At 27.7% G+C, this 21908-nt stretch overlaps 1 protein-coding gene across 1 annotated transcript; it reads right to left on the bottom strand.

Moving 5' to 3' along the window:
* Window positions 1-582: 582 nt before the first annotated feature.
* LOC136086675 (unconventional myosin-X-like) lies at window positions 583-20859 on the bottom strand. The gene is made up of 6 exons (XM_065808914.1): window positions 20664-20859; window positions 15148-15246; window positions 14911-15069; window positions 1699-1886; window positions 1460-1600; window positions 583-748 (listed from the first exon to the last, which is right to left on the bottom strand). Exons 1-6 carry the CDS (start codon window positions 20682-20684, stop codon window positions 598-600), a joined length of 759 nt encoding a protein of 252 aa, XP_065664986.1. The 5' UTR covers window positions 20685-20859; the 3' UTR covers window positions 583-597.
* Window positions 20860-21908: the final 1049 nt, after the last annotated feature.

Below are 21908 nucleotides of genomic sequence, written 5' to 3'. Positions count from 1 at the left end.
ATAGAATATTTATTACTTATTTTAATGTAAATTTATAAGCATGACAATAATTAATTTCAAAATCTAAAGCATCATTTAGAAACTTTTCTCTCAGAATAAAAATTTTAATTACAAAGCGAGGATCTTTTTTCAGATTTTCAGAGTCAATAAACATCAAAAGTTACATGTTATCTTATGCTAACACTTTTATGTTTTAATTTTTAGTTATAATTTAATTTGATCATTTCTGAGAGTGTTGCAAAAAGTTTTTTATAAAATGTTGCAAAGAGTGTTTCAAAGAGTGTTGCAAATAGTAAATTAAATATGTAAACTGCTGTAAAATTATATTTAAAAGATGTAAGTTTGAAGAACAAAGTTTTGTAATAGAATGGTCAGAATATGTAATATGAGTGATCCAAAAACAAACAAATACGTTTACAAAAAATATTCTCAATAAATATATCATCAGCAAAAAGCAATTGGAAAATTTGGAATAACTAAGAATAATTATGAAAATATATCCTACCTTTTCTAGAAGATCTTTTGAAATTAAATTGAAAAAAAAGTTAAAAAAAAAGAGAGAAAAATCGAATAACAAACATATTATTACAACTAATATTAACAATAATAGATATAAAAGATACAATCTATAATTGTTCCGCCAGTGATACTTCCTTTATTTGAAAAATCTAGCTGCATAAACTTTCCAAAACGACTCGAATTATTATTATAAACTGTCTTTGCATTTCCAAAGGCTTCTAGTATTGGACTAAAAAATATATATTATTTTATTATATATCCAAAATAATGATAAAACTATAATTTAACATCAAAGTGTCAAAGTGTTTTTCACATTTTCTATTATTAATTAGAGCATAATAAAATTGTACAAGCATTTAAACATATTTAATAAAATACTTCCTAAATAAAAACTAAAAGGTTTTATTGTTTAAACGGTAATACTATTTTATTTTTATTTTATTTTTAATTTTATTTATGGATTTAGAAATAAAGTAATAGAACTAAATTTGCCAAAAAATATATATACATATATATACATATATATATATATATATATATATATATATATATATATATATATATATATATATATATATATATATATATATATACACATATATATACATATATATATAATATATGAAATAATTTATTAACATCAATTAGATTTTGCTTTAATAAAAAAAAACTTTTTTTTCTAAATGATCAATTAAGAAATGATACTTGGTTTACAAGAATATCAGTTCAAAACATCAACTAAATTAAAAATAGCAGGAACATAGCTAATGTGAACAAAATTATTTATATGGTCCTATGCAAAAGATTGATATACTTATTGAAACACTCAAAAGTATAAACTTCTTGCATCAAGCCCCTCTGGGTATGACGCAGAATGATTTAAATTATTATTATTAAAACAAAAGAATTAATAATAAAATTTCTCTAGCTAATTTATTACCTGCTTTGTATGATGACTTCTTCAACATTCTTTTTCTCTGATATAAGATTATTTTTTTCGTCAGATAGATTACGACTCATTTCAGAAAGAAATCCAAGAATATGTTTAGTAGATTCTGTTTTTCCAGCACCTGATTCGCCACTTAAAAATTTACATACAAACATTGTATATACAAGCATAAAAACAATATACAAAAATATAAAAACACTAATGTATACAAAAATATAAAAAATGACTACCTGATTAAGACACACTGGTTACCTCCTTTTCTCCACAATGCATAATAAGCTTCATTGGCAATTGCGTAAATATGAGGTGGCAGATCTCCAAGATATTTATTGTTGTACTCTTGCATTTTGTTAGTTTCATATACACCTGGTATAACTTTATAAGGGTTTACTGCCACTAAGATGGAACCAATGTGAGTCTAAAATTTAAAAATAAGAAAACTTTATAGTATGTAAATATAAACATAAAAATCACCATCATCGTCATCATCATTATCATCATCATCATCATCCTCATCATCATCATCATCATCATCATCATCATCATCATCATCATCATCATCATCATCATCATCATCATCATCATCATCATCATCATCATCATCATCATCATCATCATCATCATCATCATCATCATCATCATCATCATCATCATCATCATCATCATCATTACCATCATCTTGATTGTGATTACTTAAAATTGATTGCTGCTTAATTGTCATAATTTGATTGTCATAACTGGAACATGATTATTAGCATCGACATAATTTGATTGTCATAATTTGATTGTCATAACTTGAACATGATTATTAGCATTGACATCTTTATCATCGACACCATCATTATCATTATCATCATTATCATCATCTTGATTGTGATTACTTAAAATTGATTGCTGCTTAATTGTCATAATTTGATTGTCATAACTTCGACATAATAGTTTTTTTTTGAACTTGAATAATTTAAAACTTAAACTAATTTTTATCAACAATATGACTTCTGCAATGTAAGTAGATAAATTGTTGTAGTTAAAAACCGATTGATGTTTCAATAAAAAAGTTTTTTTTTTCCTTGTTAAATTTCATAGAGAACCATGTCATACAATGACTGACCGCATTGAGAAAGAAATTGCAAGTAAATTGTTGACAATTCTGAGTCTAATAACACTAAATGGGTAAACTGAATGGGTAAAAAAAAGTAAAATAACATTAAAGTATTATCGACATTCAAACTCGATTATTAATACTTTATTTTTTCAAAATAGTTGTAAAAACTATTATTAAAAAAGTATAGTTAAGCATGCAAAGGTTATTAATAATAAAAAATATTAATATCAAAGATAAAAGTATTTGCGTTGATTGTTTTAAGTTACACTTTTTATGATTTTTGTCTCATATTGTTTCCAATTGAGCTTCGGTCATGCCTTTTGGAATCTTTTGAACATATCAGGTTAAGGTTCAGTTATTGATTTGAACTTACATTTGAAAACTCTTCTTAACATGATTTCAAAAATATGGTGACGGCAAGCTAGGTAAAGCATTTCTCTACCCAACATGTGTTCCAAAATTGTACAAGCTTGTTTGAATCATCTAGTGTATGATGCAGTTGTGTCAAAACACATTGCCTTAATAGTATGAGAGACACCCCATTCCTTGAAACACTCATAAACAGTCAGCGTTTATTCTTCATCAGTGCTGTCGTCTGCTACAGGAACTCCTAGCAGTTGTCATTTTCTCCATAAGTAAGTAAAACAGCAATTAGAACTCTCTGCTCTGTCTTTAGAAGGTCAGGTAAAAGTTTTGCGTGAACTACAACAGCTTTCTTCTCTCATATATAAAGTTGATTCAAGATCGCTGTATTTTACTCTGAATACATTTCGCTTTTCATGGATGGGGGTTTTTGACACTATGAACTTGTCAGGATTCTCCCCTAGTGTTTCAAAGGTAGCTATGAGTATACATGTGGCATTTCTGTCAGATACCTTACACTAATCTAACAACAGAGATAGTTTTATGATTAAAATATCTTAAACTTCATCTTTTTGCTATGAGTTTCTTGAGAAGTACAAATTGTTTATTTGCAGGACATCCTTGATTTCTTTATCACATGTGTTTTTCTCTTCATATTCACTGTCTTCATCTCCTTCATGATTGATCTCTATGTATAAAATAAGAAAAAAAAAGTACCAAACTAATTATACAAATATTTAGGTTGGTTATCTTGCTTTGTTGGTGCTTTTGTTACAACAATATCAAAACCTAAATGCAAACATGCCTAGCAAAAGATCAGGAACTTAAAGTAAAATAAAAAAAACTTATATATGTCTAAAAAACATTCCATTTCAATTTGATAATTCATTTTTGCATGCTCCTTTTGTAGTTTTCTTTTTTCAGCTCAAGCTAACTTTAGATCAACTTCAAGCATTGAGCCGGGTAGACCTTTTTTGCCTTTGTTTTAAAAAATAATTCCTTGTCTTGCTCTGGTTTCATCATGGTTAATGCATCTTTATGGGCAATATCAAAGATATTATCTAACTTTAAGGCAAACTCTATGATTTTGTTCTTAGCATGTTTCGACTGCTTATTCTTGCTCTTTTGTAAATGTCTCCACTCAGCATAAAGTTTCTCTAATTTTATAATAGCATCTTTCTCATGTTTTGTAGGAATGCAAGCTTTTCCCCAAAAAATAAGTAACTATTGTATGGTTTTAGAATTCCAACAGTTCCCCCTCCCCACCTCTTTGCTGTCCAGTAAGGCCCTGGTTATAGCACGGTTAAACTAAAAATAGGAATATATATATATATATATATATATATATATATATATATATATTGCTACTTTATGTATATTTTTATTAGAAAGAGAGAGAATATAAATTAGTTACAATATTATTGCCTTTACTTTGAAACATATGTCATGAGAAAAGAATGGTATTTCCAGAGATACAACTCTAACACATTGCTACTCATTTTGAGCACACAGCAGCATGGGTTAACATGCTAATAATGTGCTCAAACTTTGGCTATCATAATATCTGCAAAGACTGATTATTTTGTGGGGTTCCTGTTGACAAAATTCAAAATTGGTTTTTAAAAGTCACACTAATATATGCAACCATCGGGATTGGGCTCGGCATTAATACTAACCTAACTGCAGACCTTAAAGTGTTTCTACATTTTATGGTAAGACCTTTGTATCAAATTTTTTTGCCGACCTGATGCCAACCTTTAAAAGATTGAGGTCGGCAAATTATTGCTGACCTCATTTTTCCTAATTCTGAGGGTTGTATATGTATATTAAACTACAATTTGAGTATATGAAAAGTACCATGGAGTCTTTTATTTGTAGAATTTTTTTTTTTTTTTAAATTTTAATCACTTTTAGAGGTTGCCTCAATTGTCTTATTTTAGCCTTTTTTAACCTTTTTTTAAGCCCGTTTTTGGCACATTTGAGTGAGTTCTAAAACTCAAAATAATTAAATTTTTTTCTAAAGTTAAAAAAAAAAAAAATGCTTGGTAATTTTATTTGTTTGAAACATTTTGTGCAAATCTATCCTACAAAATGGCAAAGTTATGCAAATTTAAATACTTTTGCGTACTTGCTTAAACACGTTAAGCAAACTACATTTTAGCAAATATGATATTTAATTTTGATTAAAAAATGGCAGAAATAAATATTGATTACTTTCATGATATACTCCATATACTAATTAGGGCTATTTACAACAGATTTATTCATGCCAGAAAAAAATAAGAAAAAAGTTAACAAACATTTTTTGGTTGGGAATCCAGGTCATCTTTACCAAAAGACAACTTTTCTACAGAGCAAGAGGTTTTGCAATACTTTTAGCATTTGAAGGAGAAGCATCCAAAACAAAAAGTAAGTAGAATTATCCGCTGTCCATTGACAAAAAAATCAGCTGATTGAAATCAGCTGTCATAATGAAAAACTTTTATGTTGCACTAGTTCAAAGTTAATTACACCTTGGATGGAGGATGGATTTCAGATTTTGCAATTACAAACAATCAGGTAGGTACCAGACTGTATATGTTTTTCTTTCATATATTTAATTATTTATTAGAGGAAAATAATTAATATAACTAATGTCTGCTGTTAAATAAATTAATTAACAGAAATAGATTGTTGTAAAATATCTGAATCTATGAATCACATTTTTTAGTATAAAGATAGAGAAGCTGATCCAACCTTGAAACTGTAAAAAAAAACAATAAAGCAAGCCAAACTTTATCAGAGATTGTAAAAAAGGAGGAAGTTTTCTACTCAGATGAAAAGGATCTTTTGGATTGAACCTGAGCTCGATATTCTGGTTGAAATCATTAAAGCTGAAAGAAAATAAGCGATCAAGACAAGACTAAAGATATCACTTTTTTTTGGACCAATTAGGAGAAAGAAAAACTAGAATAGAAGGAGTCAACACATAGTACCTTTTCTCTGTTAACAGGAGTTTGTTTAAGTTTGAAATAAAATCAAATTTGCATGAAACCATGTCAGAGAGAGAACTCAGCTCAAATGGATCCAAGAAAGATGCAGATAATGACGATTTTCCATATCCAGATCCAGAGAGATAAAGAAAAAAGCTAAAAAAGCTGATACTGTTCTACTTTCAAAAGTTATTCTCAAGAGAATTGCTGATAATGCTGTTGGGGAAGGAAAAAGTTATAGGCAGCATGGTTAAGCTATGGTTAATAGTATAATTGCTGAATCTGGTAAATCAGTTTTACCTATTAAATACCAACATCATCTTTCTTGGATCCATCATGTCAATGAGCTACACATAACACATTTCTGGAAAAATTATCCAGGTAGCATTACTTCTGGACCAAATAACAGGGCTTAAGATGAAGTGAGCAGAACCGCGTTGTGCACATGAAATGCATCATAAGTGGTATTTTCAAATCTTCTAGATGCTATAAACAATGCTCATTCAGCTTATAACAAGAGTATAAAATCACGCTCATTCAATATAATATATTGTTTTTTGATTTTTTTATAAAATATTTATAATAAAAATTTTTAGTTAAAGATATAATATTATTGAATCAATATAAAAAGCACTACTTCACTAACTTTCTGCAAGTTTCAGTGTTTTATTAAAGGAAACAAAGTAATAAGTTGTCAACATTTATTTAATGGAAAGTTGAAGAGGTAATAGGCTCTAAAATTACCAAAAGAATTACATACATTAATAAAATATACTGCAAAGTTTGTACAAGAATTAGGGAAGCAGTATTATAAGGTTGTAACGGCTTAATACAACAAGATGCTAAACAATTTATTGATGGGAGGAACTTTGTGTCAAATCACACAATTCAAAGACATTTTGAAAAAGCATCTTACTATACTGCAACTAGAGCAAGTGAGAGCAAGAAACCCTCAAATGAGCAATGTGTTACATCAACCGATGGAATAAATACAAAAACCTCAAATGTGATCAATAAATTATCATATTTGAAATAAAGAATTTTTATTTTTAATTACCAGATTCTGATTTCCTAATTTTGAACTGGGCTAAAAAATCGTTTGTTGAAAGCTTGACCAGGAAGTTGTGCTATCACACACCGTTATTGTATTTTTTTTTAACCATCAAACATTTACACATTTATAAATGCTTGATGATAAGGTTTATCTTAATGTTAAATGTTTAATTATTTCAAAAATACACTGACAAACTAAACTAAACTATAAAGTTAAAAAAAATAATAATTTAAAAAAAAAATTATCAGCAAAAGATAAAAATAATTAAATCTAAAAAAACTTAATTAAAATAAAAGAAACTTTTTTGAAACAATGTTGATGCATCCTTTTTTTTTTACAGAATTCTTTTTTTAATGACGCATTTGAAGCTACATTTTTAACAACACTTCATAGAATTAATTAAAAATTGTTAACTCTTTTTTATTAATCATTCATCTGTAATGTTAAAAAAGTTAAAAACGTTAACTTATGTTACTTAACATTAGTTAGAAAATCGCAAACGTATTTTTATTCAAGACACTAAATCAAACCAATGTTTATAAATATATTATAGAAAAAGTTTTAAACAACTTAAATTCATCATAAAAAATGTGTACTTTGTTAAAATGTTGTACTTTTATAAAATATAATAACCTAAATAATTGCTGTTGTCATTTGCTATGATTCAGTTAAGATAGGTAAATTTTAAATACATATAACACAACAATAAAAGCAAAAATCTGAATTATTCTTCAATACTAAATCAATAAGAACTTGCACTAGCATTTTTGATTGGTCTTGTTTTTGTTTTTTTACCATAAATAGTTGAAAAAAATGCGAATTTGTGCCAGCAAACAATATACAAGAAGTTGATGACATACATGAATCCACTTTTGTAGGTACTATTTCAAACATTTGTTGACGAAAGAAAGATGTATAACAAATAAAAAGCTTTTTATAAGCACGGCCTTAGGCAATTTTCAAATTTCACGATCGCTCTCGCTAACATTATCTCAAGCGTGCATAATCACACTTGATGACAATATATATAATTTTATGAGCGTGATATAACATACTTGGCAATTTTCTTCATCACAAGCTCTGAGATAATATGCTGTATATAACTTTAAAATCTTAATGTAGAGAACTAGGTAGGGTTTTATATAATTGGCTACCATTTTTGTATAACTTTATTTTTTCTAATATTTTTTCTTTTTCCAATTTTGAGCTTTTTAAATTTTTTAGTAGGTTCATCAGTAGGTTCATCAGGAAGCTTCCTGATAAGCTTACTGATGAAGAAACAAATTATTGAAAACAAAAATTAGATTCTATTAATTATAATTATAAAAAATTAGATTCTATTTGTAGAATACACTAACATAATTTATATATATATATATGTATATACGTATATATATATATATATATATATATATATATATATATATATATATATATATATATATATATTTGAATGTAGACATCATGTATGAGAGTATGTAAGTTATTATTTTATAATTCTCAATAAATACGATTTTCTCTCAATACTAAATTTATTTTTTAAAAGAAACTTTCGCTTGATTGTTGTGACCAGCATCTTCAGCTTAAAAGTTTTTTTTTTTTTATGTTTATATCTTATTTTTAAAACGGCAGTTCTATTTTATGTCAATGGGATGGTTTCATCTTTTTCTGACATAAGTGTGCCAGAAATGGTATCCAAAATTTTATTGACACATATTGTCCTTCATCTAAATTGATACTATTTTGTTGAGAGACACATTGAGGGGTACTGTATATCAAGTGCCTCACGAACTTTCCTACTAAACTTTTTAGCATCAACTTTTAGAGTTCTGCAACTGTCCCAGTTAATTTGTTGTGTACAATGTCTCATGTGTGTGGCTAATGCAAATTGTTCTGTTTTATTTCCTATTTTACTGTTTTTGTATTGTTGGATGCGTGTTTTTATTTGCATTTTTGTTTCACCTATATACTTTTTGCTACAATGACATTTAATAAGGTAGACTCCTGGGTGGCTGTTCATTTGTAGTTTGGATTTATTTATTGATGTTAATATTGCCTCTAGGTTCAGGTTTGATTTGAAGACCGTTTTATATCTTGCGTTTCTAAACACCTTAAGTAATTTGGGAAATATATATATATGTATTTGATAATTATTCAAAGCATCTTAAATATAATTATTTTTAAAGAAAGGTAGTTACATAACAATTTTTTGTTTTATCTAGGATATATATATATATTTTTTTTGTTGTTGTTGTTAATTCACCTCCTCAAGGCCATAAAGACCACTACAGACAAGGAGGCTACTTATTTGTGGTAAAACCCTCTCTCAACTCTATAACTCCAAAACACGAACCTTGACAAACAAGGCCGCTGCATGGAGAAACAAGTTGAGCATGGTGCTACCAGGGACGTAGTGGGGATCGAACTCAAAACCTTTCGCTTATAAAGAGAGCGTTCTACCACTACACCACAACCGCATGATGAGAGCTCTTTGTGCATTATGAGAGCTCTTTGGCATTATACTGCATTATGCATTTGGCATTATACCGCATTATGAGAGCACTTTGGCAAATTATTAGATTTAAAGATTGCAATCTGATTTGGGGCAGAATCAGTAATTGAATCTATCAAATAGCACACATGATTTCTGGACCCTTACCTTATTGTGCTTGTCATTGCTAATAAAAGATGCAAAGAAAGCAGTAAAATTGCTTAAAAACTATATAGCTATGAACTTCATAGCATGGATGAATATACGCAAGCTTAAATAAGAGATATATAGAGGTCCTCAATTCTTCAGACTTCAGTAGACCAAAGTCGCCAAGCTTAGTTCAATTGGTTACAGAAAATTTCAAGCCCTTGTTCCTTATGATAGGTTTGAGTATAAGTGACTGGAGTGTCAATGGATGAAAACCCTTCCAGAAAATTGGGCTTGCAACAATTTCTAACTAAAATTACAGGATGCTGTAAGTAGAAAGGAAAAGAAAAGACAAGATTCACTTTTAATCTTACACAATTACAAATAGAAGTATGGAGAAAAAAGCAAGACCTCCTAGAAAAACAAAACAACAATATAAAAATATAAGATACTTTCAAAAAAAAACTTTTTTTTTTACGTTCCATATTGCTTTTTTTACATTTTTTTACTTTAAATATTGCTTTTTTTACGTTTTTTTACGATAAATATTGCTTTCTTTACGTTAAATATTGCTTTTTTTTACGTTTTTACGTTAAATATTGCTTTTTTTGCAAAAAAATGCTAAATGAAGACCAAAAAACATTTCCGCTAAATTTCATCTGAGCAAAAGTTCTTCATGACTAAAACTTAACACACCAAAAAAAATTAATGTTTGAAAGTTAACGAACTCGTATTGTTTTTAAAATGATATTTTTAAATAAAATCAATGCATTTTTAAATTTTTTTAATATCAAAACAAATTTTATACAATATTAACAAAATTTAAATTGAATACTTAATACTAAAAGAAATTATTTCATGAAATCCTATTTAAAAAATGAAAGTGTTGTCTCTTTTTACTTGCTCCATTAAAATGGGTTGATGTTTGATGATTGTATTATATTACAATTCAATAATAGAAAGAGAGAAAATTGTGTAAAGGTGCAATTGATAGTTTATTTAAGAATTTATTGAAAAATATTTTATTGATTGCAATGACTTCTCATCGACGGGAAAAAGCTAGGAAAAAAAATAAATGAGAAGATTAAATGATTGGAAATTTAATCTTCTCATTTATTATTATATTTATCTTAGAGAAAATTTTAAATTTATCTATTAATCATTCAGACATTTGCATCAAAAGCTCAAAAGAAAATAAATAAAAAGATATAGAGAAAAAAAAAGTACATTTAGAAGAAAAAATGTTCTCAGTTAAATACAGCAATTGATATACTTTTTTATATTATTATAAAAAAACGTATTAAGTATTTTTATTAGAACATTACTAAACAAGAATTTCAATCATTTATGAAATAGAGGTTTTTTAACCATTAGCAATTTGACCAGGAACCACCATGAAAGTAATTTAAATAAGTGTAACAAAAAAAAAAAAATGATATAGTTTACATCATATATTTGTCAACAAAGCAAATTAAAGGAGCCTGTCGTAAATAATAAAACCATTTAAAATTATTATTTAAAATCTAAGTGGTTTATGAAATTTTAGTACATGCATTTTCCAAATTACATCATGATTATTTGTAAGACTTTGTATTACAAATCTCTGATTCTTTTTTTCAACTTGACCAACAAGAATATATATATATATATATATATATATATATATATATATATATATATATATATATATATATATATATATATATATATATATAGTTCTATAGTTTGTTGGCTTTAGGAAGAGCGGAAGGAAAAAAGTGATTCTTACGCCAACACATACGTCACTTTTAATTACTTTTGACTTTCGTCCAACATTTCCGTGTTGGACGAAAGTAAAAACCATTAATTTAATTACAAATTAATCGTTTTTTAAAAAAACCACAAAAACGCAAATTTAATTGACCAGAATGTTTTTAAAAACATTCTGAATGTTTTTATAACATTTTGAATGTTTTTAACAATATAAACAATGTTTTTATTTTTATTTTTTTTAATAAAATGTTTTTATTTTTATTTTTTTTAATAAAATGTTTTTATTTTTATTTTTTTTACTGTAAATCATGCGCGGAGTGTTGCTACATCGACTATCTTATAGCCTGACTCGCAAGGGAGTGCTGCTACATCGACTGTCAAATAGCCTGACTCGCAAGGGAGTGCTGCTACATCGACTGACAAATAGCCTGACTCGCAAGGGAGTGCTGCTACATCGACTGACAAATAGCCTGACCCGCAAGGGAGTGCTGCTACATCGACTGAGGGTTTGGTTGGGGCAGGCAGTCTATCATTATTAAAAAAAAAAAATTCCGGTCTTGCATTTTAATTTTTACTTTTTGTCAACAAAATATCGAAAAAACTTTCGGACAACATCTAAGGGTTCTATATATATATATATATATATATATATATATATATATATATATATATATATATATATATATATATATATATATATATATATATATATATATATATATATATATATATATATATATATATATATAGCTTTATATTTGACTGACGTTTTTTATTCTAAAAGAACAAATTTTTTTAGGTCAACTTAATTAAAATAAAATTTTAATAAAAATAATTTTGATGTTCAGAACTTAGAATGAAATAAGAAAAAAAAACTTAAATTTTATTAGAATAAAATTTTTAAATTGTTAAAATATAACAAAAATATCGAATATACATTTGAGTAACTTAATTCCTCTTAGTATCCAACAGTACTAACTCCAAGTCTGAACCATTTCATTAACTTTATTATTGATTGGCTGATAATAGTTTATGCATTATACTCAGGAAAAAAAAATTAGGAGAATTTAGAAGTATTTGAGAAAATCATCTATACTTTAGGAGAAATTAGGTCTTTTTAGGATGTTTTTCAAATATTAGGACATTTTAGGATTTTTTAGGAGGCGTGGCCACCCTGCAATAGAGTGAACATAGCGCAAATAAAAAATTGTTAATTACTAAAAATAGGTTGCTACTGTGCAAAATTAAATACCATAGCAACCAAAGCGTAACATTTATAAAATCAGTATAGGGACCTAGGGGGACAAGCAATCAACAGAAACTTGATTTAAGCATCATATAGCTCAAATAATTATTAGGTAGCACATGTCAATGTGTGTCAATTATTATTTATAGAGCAGCAAAAAATATTATCTTTAAGATTTTTTTTTTTTTAACTATGTGATCTTAAGTATTACTGAGAAAACATTTGCGCAAAAAAAAAGCTTTTTATCTCTGAATACTCTAAAATGACATGTACCAATTCTGCGCTTTGAAAACACAAATGTAACTGAAATATCAAACAAGATTGATCTCACTGAAATTACTAATATATAATTTTAGATTTTTTTTTTAATTTTAATATTCAAATGCTCAGAGAAACCAGGGATTTAATGTAAATGAATTTTCAAAAAATTTATCATAATTTACTAAATAAACTAAATTAAATGTTTTAGACAACTATAATTTTTCCCATTTTGTATACCTACTACCCCACTGTTGTAACACCTGATACGCTGTTGTGACACCTACTACACTTTTGTGACACCTGATACACTTTTGTGGTACATGAAAAACTATTGTGACACATGATATACAATTGTGACAACTGATACACTTTTGCGACACCTGATAAACTTTTGTGACATTTGAGGGTCAAAATGGTGATGTCATCTTGATGATTTTTTTTGAGGCATTATTACAACTTTCAATATCTTACAGGTTACAATAATCATTATTAATGAAAAATGTATTATTGCATTTTTGACTTTCCTATTTTTATTGTCTTTTAAGTGGCAACAATAGGTTAATTTATAATTTTTTTGTGCCTGGGGTAGGTTCTAAGTTAAAGGGAAGGATCATGCAATTAGACATTTTAATTCATGTTTTAAATATTAACTTCTTGTTACTTAGCAGGGATTTTACCACAGTAATAAACCAAAATGTACACTTTATCCTATTATTATATACTATAAATCAAATAATATAAAACTGATATCTAAGTCATTTTACTTGCTTTCTGATGACATCGAGCATGGTAAATACTTTGTATATAAAAAATAAAACAGCTCATTACCAATTACATTGAAGCAATCATTATACAAATTAGTAAAATTAAATACTTCACCGATGGATATGCAGCAAAATATAAAAACTTAAAAAACTTTTTTTTGCTATAAACAATTGTTACAACCAAAGTTTACTATGGGAAGAACCTTGCCAGGAAAAAGTTTTCTTCACAATTTTATACCAATTAATAAATGTGCAATTTCTTTCAAAAGGGTCAACATGGTGTTCAGACATTTAACTATGTGCAGATACCAAATAAACTGGTTGTGCAGCAGGCACAACCTTTTTATTTGGTATACATTATATTGATTATGTAGCTTGCAATGCAGCAGAAAAATTGTTAAACAAAATAATCAAAATTTAAAGAAAAAATTTCTAATTGGTCATTATTTTTATATTTGTATGTTATCTTTTAAAATATAGTTAAGATATAATTGTAGGTATAATTAACACAATTCGGCCGCACAAAAAAAAACTACCTGATTTATTTCTGTATGTGTTTAACAAAAAAAGAGAAAGAGAGCAAAGTGGGAGATTTTAGAATTCAGATGGTATAATAATTCTAAATTGATTGAAAACAATTCCATCCGATCAAAAATATTAAATTAAAACAAAAATTACTACATTGATGTCACACCTAATACACCATTGTGATACACTTTTGTAACACATAATACAGTGTTGTGACACATGATACACATTTTTGACACCTGATACACTTTTGTGACATCTGATTCACAACAACATTAACTTTAAACTTATATATTTCAGTTAAAAAAAAATTAATAAGTATTCTTTTTATTTTAAAACATTAAGATTAAAAAATCAATAGCTGAAACGAAAAATTCACAAATATTTAAAATAACATTCATAAAAATGTAAAAAAACTTTAAATCAATTTTTATCATTACATTTTTATTGATTTTTTAAATAACTTTGTAAATTTTAAGAACTAAAATTGAAAAGAAAAAAAAAAAACAAAAAAAAAAGTTTAAAAAACCATAATTATGTTAAGAATCACTTTAAAAAAAAAAAATTTCACTTGAAAAGTAAACAAATTGATAAGCAGAAAATAATTCAAAAAAAATACAAACATTTTTTTACTTAAAAAAATAAACAAATTGATAAGCAGAAAACAATTTAAAAAAAACAACATTTTTTCACTTAATTAAAAATTTCTTAAAAACTTCAATAACAAAAAAACGATCATATGAAATTTTTCAAACTCACATATATTAGGTTCCTGCAAATTCTTTGTTGAATATTATACAAAATGGCTGCTTCATGTAAATCACCAAGCTTTGCCATGTCTTCTACTCCATCTATACTAGACTGATGCATGGGAGTAGCAAGTTGGTGATTAACAGTTGACAATGAATACTCATAATACTGAAAAAACACTATTAAATATTAATTTCTTTAATTTTAATATTTATAAAGATTACTTATTTTTTATATTAACTTTACCTTTCCATTATTTGTTTGAAACTTTATTTTTCCATTTTTATTTTCTACAACTGTAGCTGGTTGCTTGATTTTATCAACAAAAAGCCAAACAAGTGTGTCCTAAATAAATATTTTGATAGATGCAAAAAGTATTTTTTATATATATTTAGAAAAATACATTTGAGTAATGATAAAATATTTTGGTCCATGTCAAATCAGAAGATCAAAAACAAAAAAACAAAAAATATCACCCTATGCTTTGCATTTTGTAAATTTTTTGATATATTATAAGGTTTATGAAAACCAGGGAAATCTAAAATTTGGAACCTCTAACTCCCTACTGTTCTTGAAGTATTTAGGTTTCCATTTTCTTTTTATGCTGACTCAGCATTTTTTAATGCTTTTTTCTCATTAAACAGCAATGCTTTATGAGGAAAATGAGGTATCATATTGAAATTTAGTACAGAAGATCTTTTCACATTTTATAAAAATCAAATTGAACATTTTTTAAGTCCACCTTAAGTTACATGTAAGCTTAATAATAAAGGCATTTTGGGGTATTTTAAGGGTCAAAATGGTAGTATCATCTTGATAATTTTTTTGAGGCATTATTAAAACTTATAATATAGGTATCAATATTCATTATTAATGAAAAATATATTATTGCATTTTTTAACTTTTATAAGTACACCCTTTTAAGTAATGCTGAGTCGACATAAAGTTTATGGCTGACTTATTTATGACAAAAGCAGCTGTATCTTAATTTTGTGTTGTAAAAAGTTATTTTTATAGTCTTTTTAGGGGTAATGATAAGTTTAAACTTTATTTATAACTTTTTTGAGCCTGGGGTACTGTCTAAGTTAAGGGGGGGGGGAGGAGGGTGATGCAATTAGACATTTTAATTCATGTTGTAAATATTATCTTACTGTTACTTTACAGGGATTTTACCACTGCAACAAACCAAAATGTACACTTTATCCTATTAATATATACTATAAATCAAATGATATGAAACTGATATCTAAGTCATTTTGCTTGCTTTCTGATGACATTGAGCATGATGTATACTTTGTATATTAAAAAAACTGCTGGTTACTAATCATTCTACAAATTAGTAAAGTTAAATACTTCACCAATGGATATGCAGAAAAATGTAAAAGCTTTAAAGACCTTTTTTTTGCTACAAACCATGGTAAGTCTGCTTGTGAAGGCATAATCCTGAAAAAACATGTGAAAACATTAAGGACATGCTTAATGTTTTCAAATTTGCAAATTCTAAAACTTTGAGTTTTAGAATTTGCAAACTCTAAAAATTTATAACCTTCCCTAAAATTTATCACCTAATTCTGATCAGTTCCTAAAATATAAATATTTTAACTTTGCCTTGAACCAAATAAAATCCATTATTTTAAAAAATGGTTTTGGACCTTGTTTCTGTTCTGTGTGCAATGGTTGGTAGGCATGGTTACAGATACAGATATAACAACAAATGATTTCCTAATTAAATTAAATTTGGCCACCAAGAGATGATGTCTGTTTGGTACCATTGTCGCATTTAATCATAGTAATCAATCTCCTAACAAAAAGAATAGGGTGAATATATAAGATCGTGTCTTGATAAAAATACTCATATTAGGCAGACCTTAAATGCACCCGCCTATTGTCTTATAAATGGCCTCCTAGGCAAAGACTTTAGGGTAACCAGATTTTATCAGTTGACCAGCTTCGCACCTTTTCTTCATCTATTAAGCTGGTGTAGATGCATTTATAATAAATTGTTTCTAGTTTAGGATTTTGAATGCTGGATCGTCTTGACTTAATGCACAGGTTCTGCTTGTGTCTGTTTTTATGAGTAGGCAACTCAACTATTTATCTCCTAATGAGCTCTAAAACTAAGTTTTATGATTCTGAGGCCAGCAGGTAGACAGGTTTCCCAAACTTTATGGTAGCTCTTAAAGAGGCTGATTCCATTAACTATCGTGCTCTAAAGCATGATAGTTAATGGAATCAGCACATTTGGAGTCTTTTGTTATGGCTTAGAGTTTATTAACAGACAATTACTTGGACTATTCAATAGTGTGGTGAGTACTATTTGTGTTTTGAGTCAAACTCTTTAACAAATACAAAAATGACTAAAGTACCAAAAACTGTAACATAAAAATCCATTGTCATTACCAAGTTTTCTAAATCTATCATTTACTAATATTTGTGGCCTTCGAAGTAACTTTCTCTCTGTGGCGTTATATCTCTTGCAAAGAGATATAACAAAGATACTTATTAGAGCAGGATAATTATTATAGCCTTGCAGAAGTGTTCTCTGAAGCTGCTGTCTATGCTTTAAAAACCATTAAACAAGTTTTTTTTTTTTTAAACATCTTTGCTTCCAACAAGGCTGCAAGCAACCACTAATTAAAGTTGGAAGTTACTGGAAGAGAAAAGATGAAAATTGTGGAGCAAGATAACGATTGACAGACAACTTAAAGGATTGCAAATTATATATATCAGGAAAGCATGATGAAGGAAGCGAATTCCAAAGAACTGATGCTCAAGGAAAAAAACTAGACAAATAAGAGTTTTTGGAGCATTTAGGAACAGTCACAGAAAATAGATGAGACTTAATTAAATGACGAGTAACACAAGAATGAATTTTAGTAGATGGCACAAGAGACGCTAGCTCTTTAGAGCAGTGCCCATTATAGTATTTGTAGAAAAGAGAAAGAGAAGCAACATTACAACGATGTAATAATAGTTGGAGGTTGGCTGCTAGAGCAGGTCCGACTATGTTTACAATGTTTTGCACCTTGTCTAAAGGAGAAAGAGCATCATTAGAAGATATGGCAACAGTATTCCATACAAGACTGGATTTGAGATTTATAGAGATAGAGAATAGAATCCGGAGTAAGAAAGTGTCAAGCTCAATAAAGAGATGAAACCTTAGCAGATTCTAATTTTGCAACGGATTTGATATATGGTTTCAAAAAAAGTGCTTATCAGAGTCTTGTTTCCCATCATACCAGAAAACGGCATATGTTATTCCTATTTTCAAAAATTCTGGAGAGAGATCTGACTGGTCTAACTACCATCCCATTAGCCTTCTTAATATCATATGCAAGGTTTTTAAATCTTTAATTAACAAACACTTAATCTCTTATCTTGAATCTAATAACTTACTTTCTGATCATCAATATAGATTTTCTCGTTCTACAGCTGATTTGCTAACAGTAATAACAGGTAGGTTTTATCGTGCATTAGACAGAGGTGGAGAGGTTAAGGCTATCGCTCTTGACATTTCTAAAGCTTTTGATAAAGTTTGGCATGCTGGTTTTCTCATTAAGCTGTCTTCTTACTGTGTATAAGGTAATATCTTTAAAATTATTGTATCTTTCCTTACCAATCTCTCTCTATATATATAAAAGGCAATGTTTGTATGTTAGATGTTAGCTATAACCGTCAACACCTCTGGACCAATCAATACTAAACTTGGCACAGGCACTAAGTAGGCTTGAGCGGTGATTTTGGCCAGGTTTGGGCCACCAGCAGCCCCTTTGGCCTCTGGTTTTGGGCCACCAGCAGCCCCTTCAGCCCCAAGGTTTTCCCAGACATTCAAAGAAAGCATTCCCAGACATTCAAAGAAAGTTTTTCAGACATTCAAAGAAAGTATTTAAACAACTTAACTCACATAAAACACAATGAAATTTGGAAAATATAAATTTGGTCAAGTTTAAGTGTGACAGAATCCCACGTGAAGCGCCGGGTAATCCAGCTAGTAATAGTATAAAAGTTATCCTTGATGAACAGCACTCTTCTTCTTTTCCTGTAACTTCAGGGGTTCCTCAAGGTTCTATCCTTGACCCTATACTTTTTTTGATTTACATTAACCATCTCCCAGAATTCTCACATATAAGGTCACATTGTTCTTTGACAATACTACCATTTTTTCTTGAGCTTGAAAAGGATCACACTACTGCTACAGCATGGGATTTTTTGTGGCTGATGAAATTTAACCTCAATAAAACTTAACTTTTTTTATAAAACTTAATTGTTATCACAATAATCAAGATCACCCTATATTTATGAATGGTAATGTACTTGATAAGTCATCTAACTATGATCTTTCTTAGAAATCATATATCAAATCTATTGAAAAATTAGCATCTGCTATAGTTGCATCACATTTGCCATTTTCTTACTCCAGATTCTATTCTTATCTCAAATCGGTCCTTGCATGGAATACTGTTGCCATATCTGGGGCGGATCTTCCAATAACGCCCATTCTCTTTTAGACAAGGTGAAAAACGCATTGTAAACATAGTTAGACCTGCTCTTGCAGCCATCCTTCAACCATTGTCACATCACTGTAATGTTGCTTCACTTTATCTTTTCTATGAATACTAGAATGCTGCTCTGAAGAGCTAGCATCTCTTGTGCCATCTACTAAACTCATTCTCCTGTTACTCATCATTCAATTAAGTCTTATTCTTTTACTGTGACTGTTCCTATGTGCTCCAAAAATTCTTTTTTGTCTAGTTTTTTTCATTGAACATCATTGTTATCTTGCTTTATAAAATTCATCTTTTCTCTTCCAGTAAATTATAATTCTAATAGTGGTTAATTGCAGCCTTGTTGGAAGTGAAGATGTATAAAAAATATATATAATATTGAAATGAAATTATATTACTGTTTTTTTTTTTTTTTTTAATGTATTAAATTGTTATATTTGATTCCTTATCCAAAATATGTAAAAATAAAAATAAAATAAAAATGTAACAAGTTTACCCAGCAACAACCATTATTCAGAAGATCTAAAAATCTTCTGAAAAATCTAAGGATCTAAGAGTTAAAGATCTAAGAAAAATTTTGAATAATTAAAACCCAATTCAAGTTGACCATGCAACTATTAGAAAATCAAAGTTTACATCACGAGGTTCTCACAAGGTAACATGTTGTAAGTAGAATATTTTTAGGCCTTTAAACAAAAAGCAACTCCTTTTAAAAAAAAATTATAATAAATAGAATTTAATTACTATGGTCCTTTTATAATCTTATAACTATTATTATTTTATTTTTATGGTTAAGTAGAAATGTATTGCATCTGAACCTAACCAACCAACACAAATAAATAGACTTCCTCAAAATTCATGGCTTTTTCATTGCCATATACTGATTATAATTGTGATATAATACAAACTGCAAAAGTTTTAACAAGGCAATGATCACATAATTTATAGAGCCAATTTTTGGATGACTAAAAATACATAAGGTAGTGATGACTAAAAGCACATTTAATGTATTAATCAGGTCATATGTCTTATTTGAAAACAAGACGGAATTGGAAACCTTACCGATATAGATTTGGGTATGAATTTGAACAAGTAAATCTTAGATTAGTTTAGAAAAATAAAGAGTTATTAAAAATTCCAAAAATTTGAAAATTAAATAAATGCTCTTTAGAGAAATTGTAATTTATTACCATGAGAACTATTTTTTGAAATCTGATGATGTAAATTTTTAGACAAACTTACAATTGCAAAACTTACTTTAATATAGCACTGTTCCATTTCCAAAATAATTTAGACCATAAAAATTTTAATTGTTGCTAACAAAATTAGGCGCATTAGTGTTAGATAATGTAATTAGACATAATTAAATAAAGTAAACTTATAAGTGCTTAAGTAACTTTTTATTAAGTTGTAAGTGTTTAAGCACGGCGCTCCGATAATTCTAAATGTAAACAAAAAATTATCATTTCAAAAAATACTTTATATGGCGCGCTTAGTGATTTTTTTTTTACAACCAACTTTTATTTATTTATTTGCTTTAATTCTAATAAATCTATTTTTACCTTTTTTTTTAAATCTGGTTTATTTAATAGAGTTAGTTATGTATTTATAAATATTCGAAAAGTAATACATAAAGGCAGGCATGCCGTGATACATCTTGACAATGGGGTCAAAATTTCATTAGCGCCCCATCAGATCCAATACATCCTTAAAAAAATTGATGACCAATCCAAGGGCTTCAAAAATTGAAATTTTGAAACAATCATCAACCAGAACATTTTAAAAGTTTATTCTTACATTAGGTAAGCATTCTACAAATAAAATAAGGGGGAAAGGGGATGAATCTTTAAAAAGTACCAACGGGTTCACACACCCTAAACGATAAACTAAAACGTTTGACACCCTAGCTAAATTAAAAAATTAAATCATACATATAATGTTTTATAATACGTATTTATATTTGTATAATCATGTATAATCTATGCATATTTAATCTTTAAAGTAAAAAAATATGTATACCTGTATATTTTATAATAACATTACTAAAAAAGAATATATTATTTTTTAAACTATTAAAAATATTCAGTTTTTTTTTTAATAATATAATAGATAATATTATCAAGAGATTAATAATAGTTTTTGTTTACTTCCTGCTATATTTTAGCAGAACTAAAAAATTTTCAACCTAGATGTGCTTAAAGATTTTTAGAAGAGTTACATTCGAAATATTCAGTAAATCCTTTATTTTCGAATTTTTATTTGGTTTGTTTTGTAACGATTGTAGATGATGCTAAAAAAACATAAAAAAACAAACATATAGGTATATATAATATAGGTATATTTCTTGTTAGAACAAATATAATGGACCAAAATATATAATATAAATCAAATGCTATTTTCTTGTTTTACCAAGAAAAATGAGTCTAACGACAGTAGATGTAAGACTATAACAGCCGTTTTTCATTAAAGCGTTTTAGTTTGTTTTTAAAATCATTTACAGAA

Source organism: Hydra vulgaris, chromosome 11 (assembly GCF_038396675.1).
Source record: "Hydra vulgaris chromosome 11, alternate assembly HydraT2T_AEP".
Classification (NCBI taxonomy): Eukaryota; Metazoa; Cnidaria; class Hydrozoa; order Anthoathecata; family Hydridae; genus Hydra; species Hydra vulgaris.
This window is presented reverse-complemented; position numbering and strand designations above follow the sequence as displayed.

Excerpts from the sequence above, each read along its gene's own strand:
- LOC136086675 (XM_065808914.1), bottom strand. The coding sequence starts at position 20,684 with ATGGAACAGTGCTATATTAAA. Across the intron at positions 15,070-15,147 it reads TTCAAACAAATAATGGAAAG|TATTATGAGTATTCATTGTC; the intron begins GTAAAGTTAATA and ends GTGTTTTTTCAG. Across the intron at positions 1,887-14,910 it reads TTTGCAGGAACCTAATATAT|ACTCACATTGGTTCCATCTT; the intron begins GTGAGTTTGAAA and ends TTTAAATTTTAG.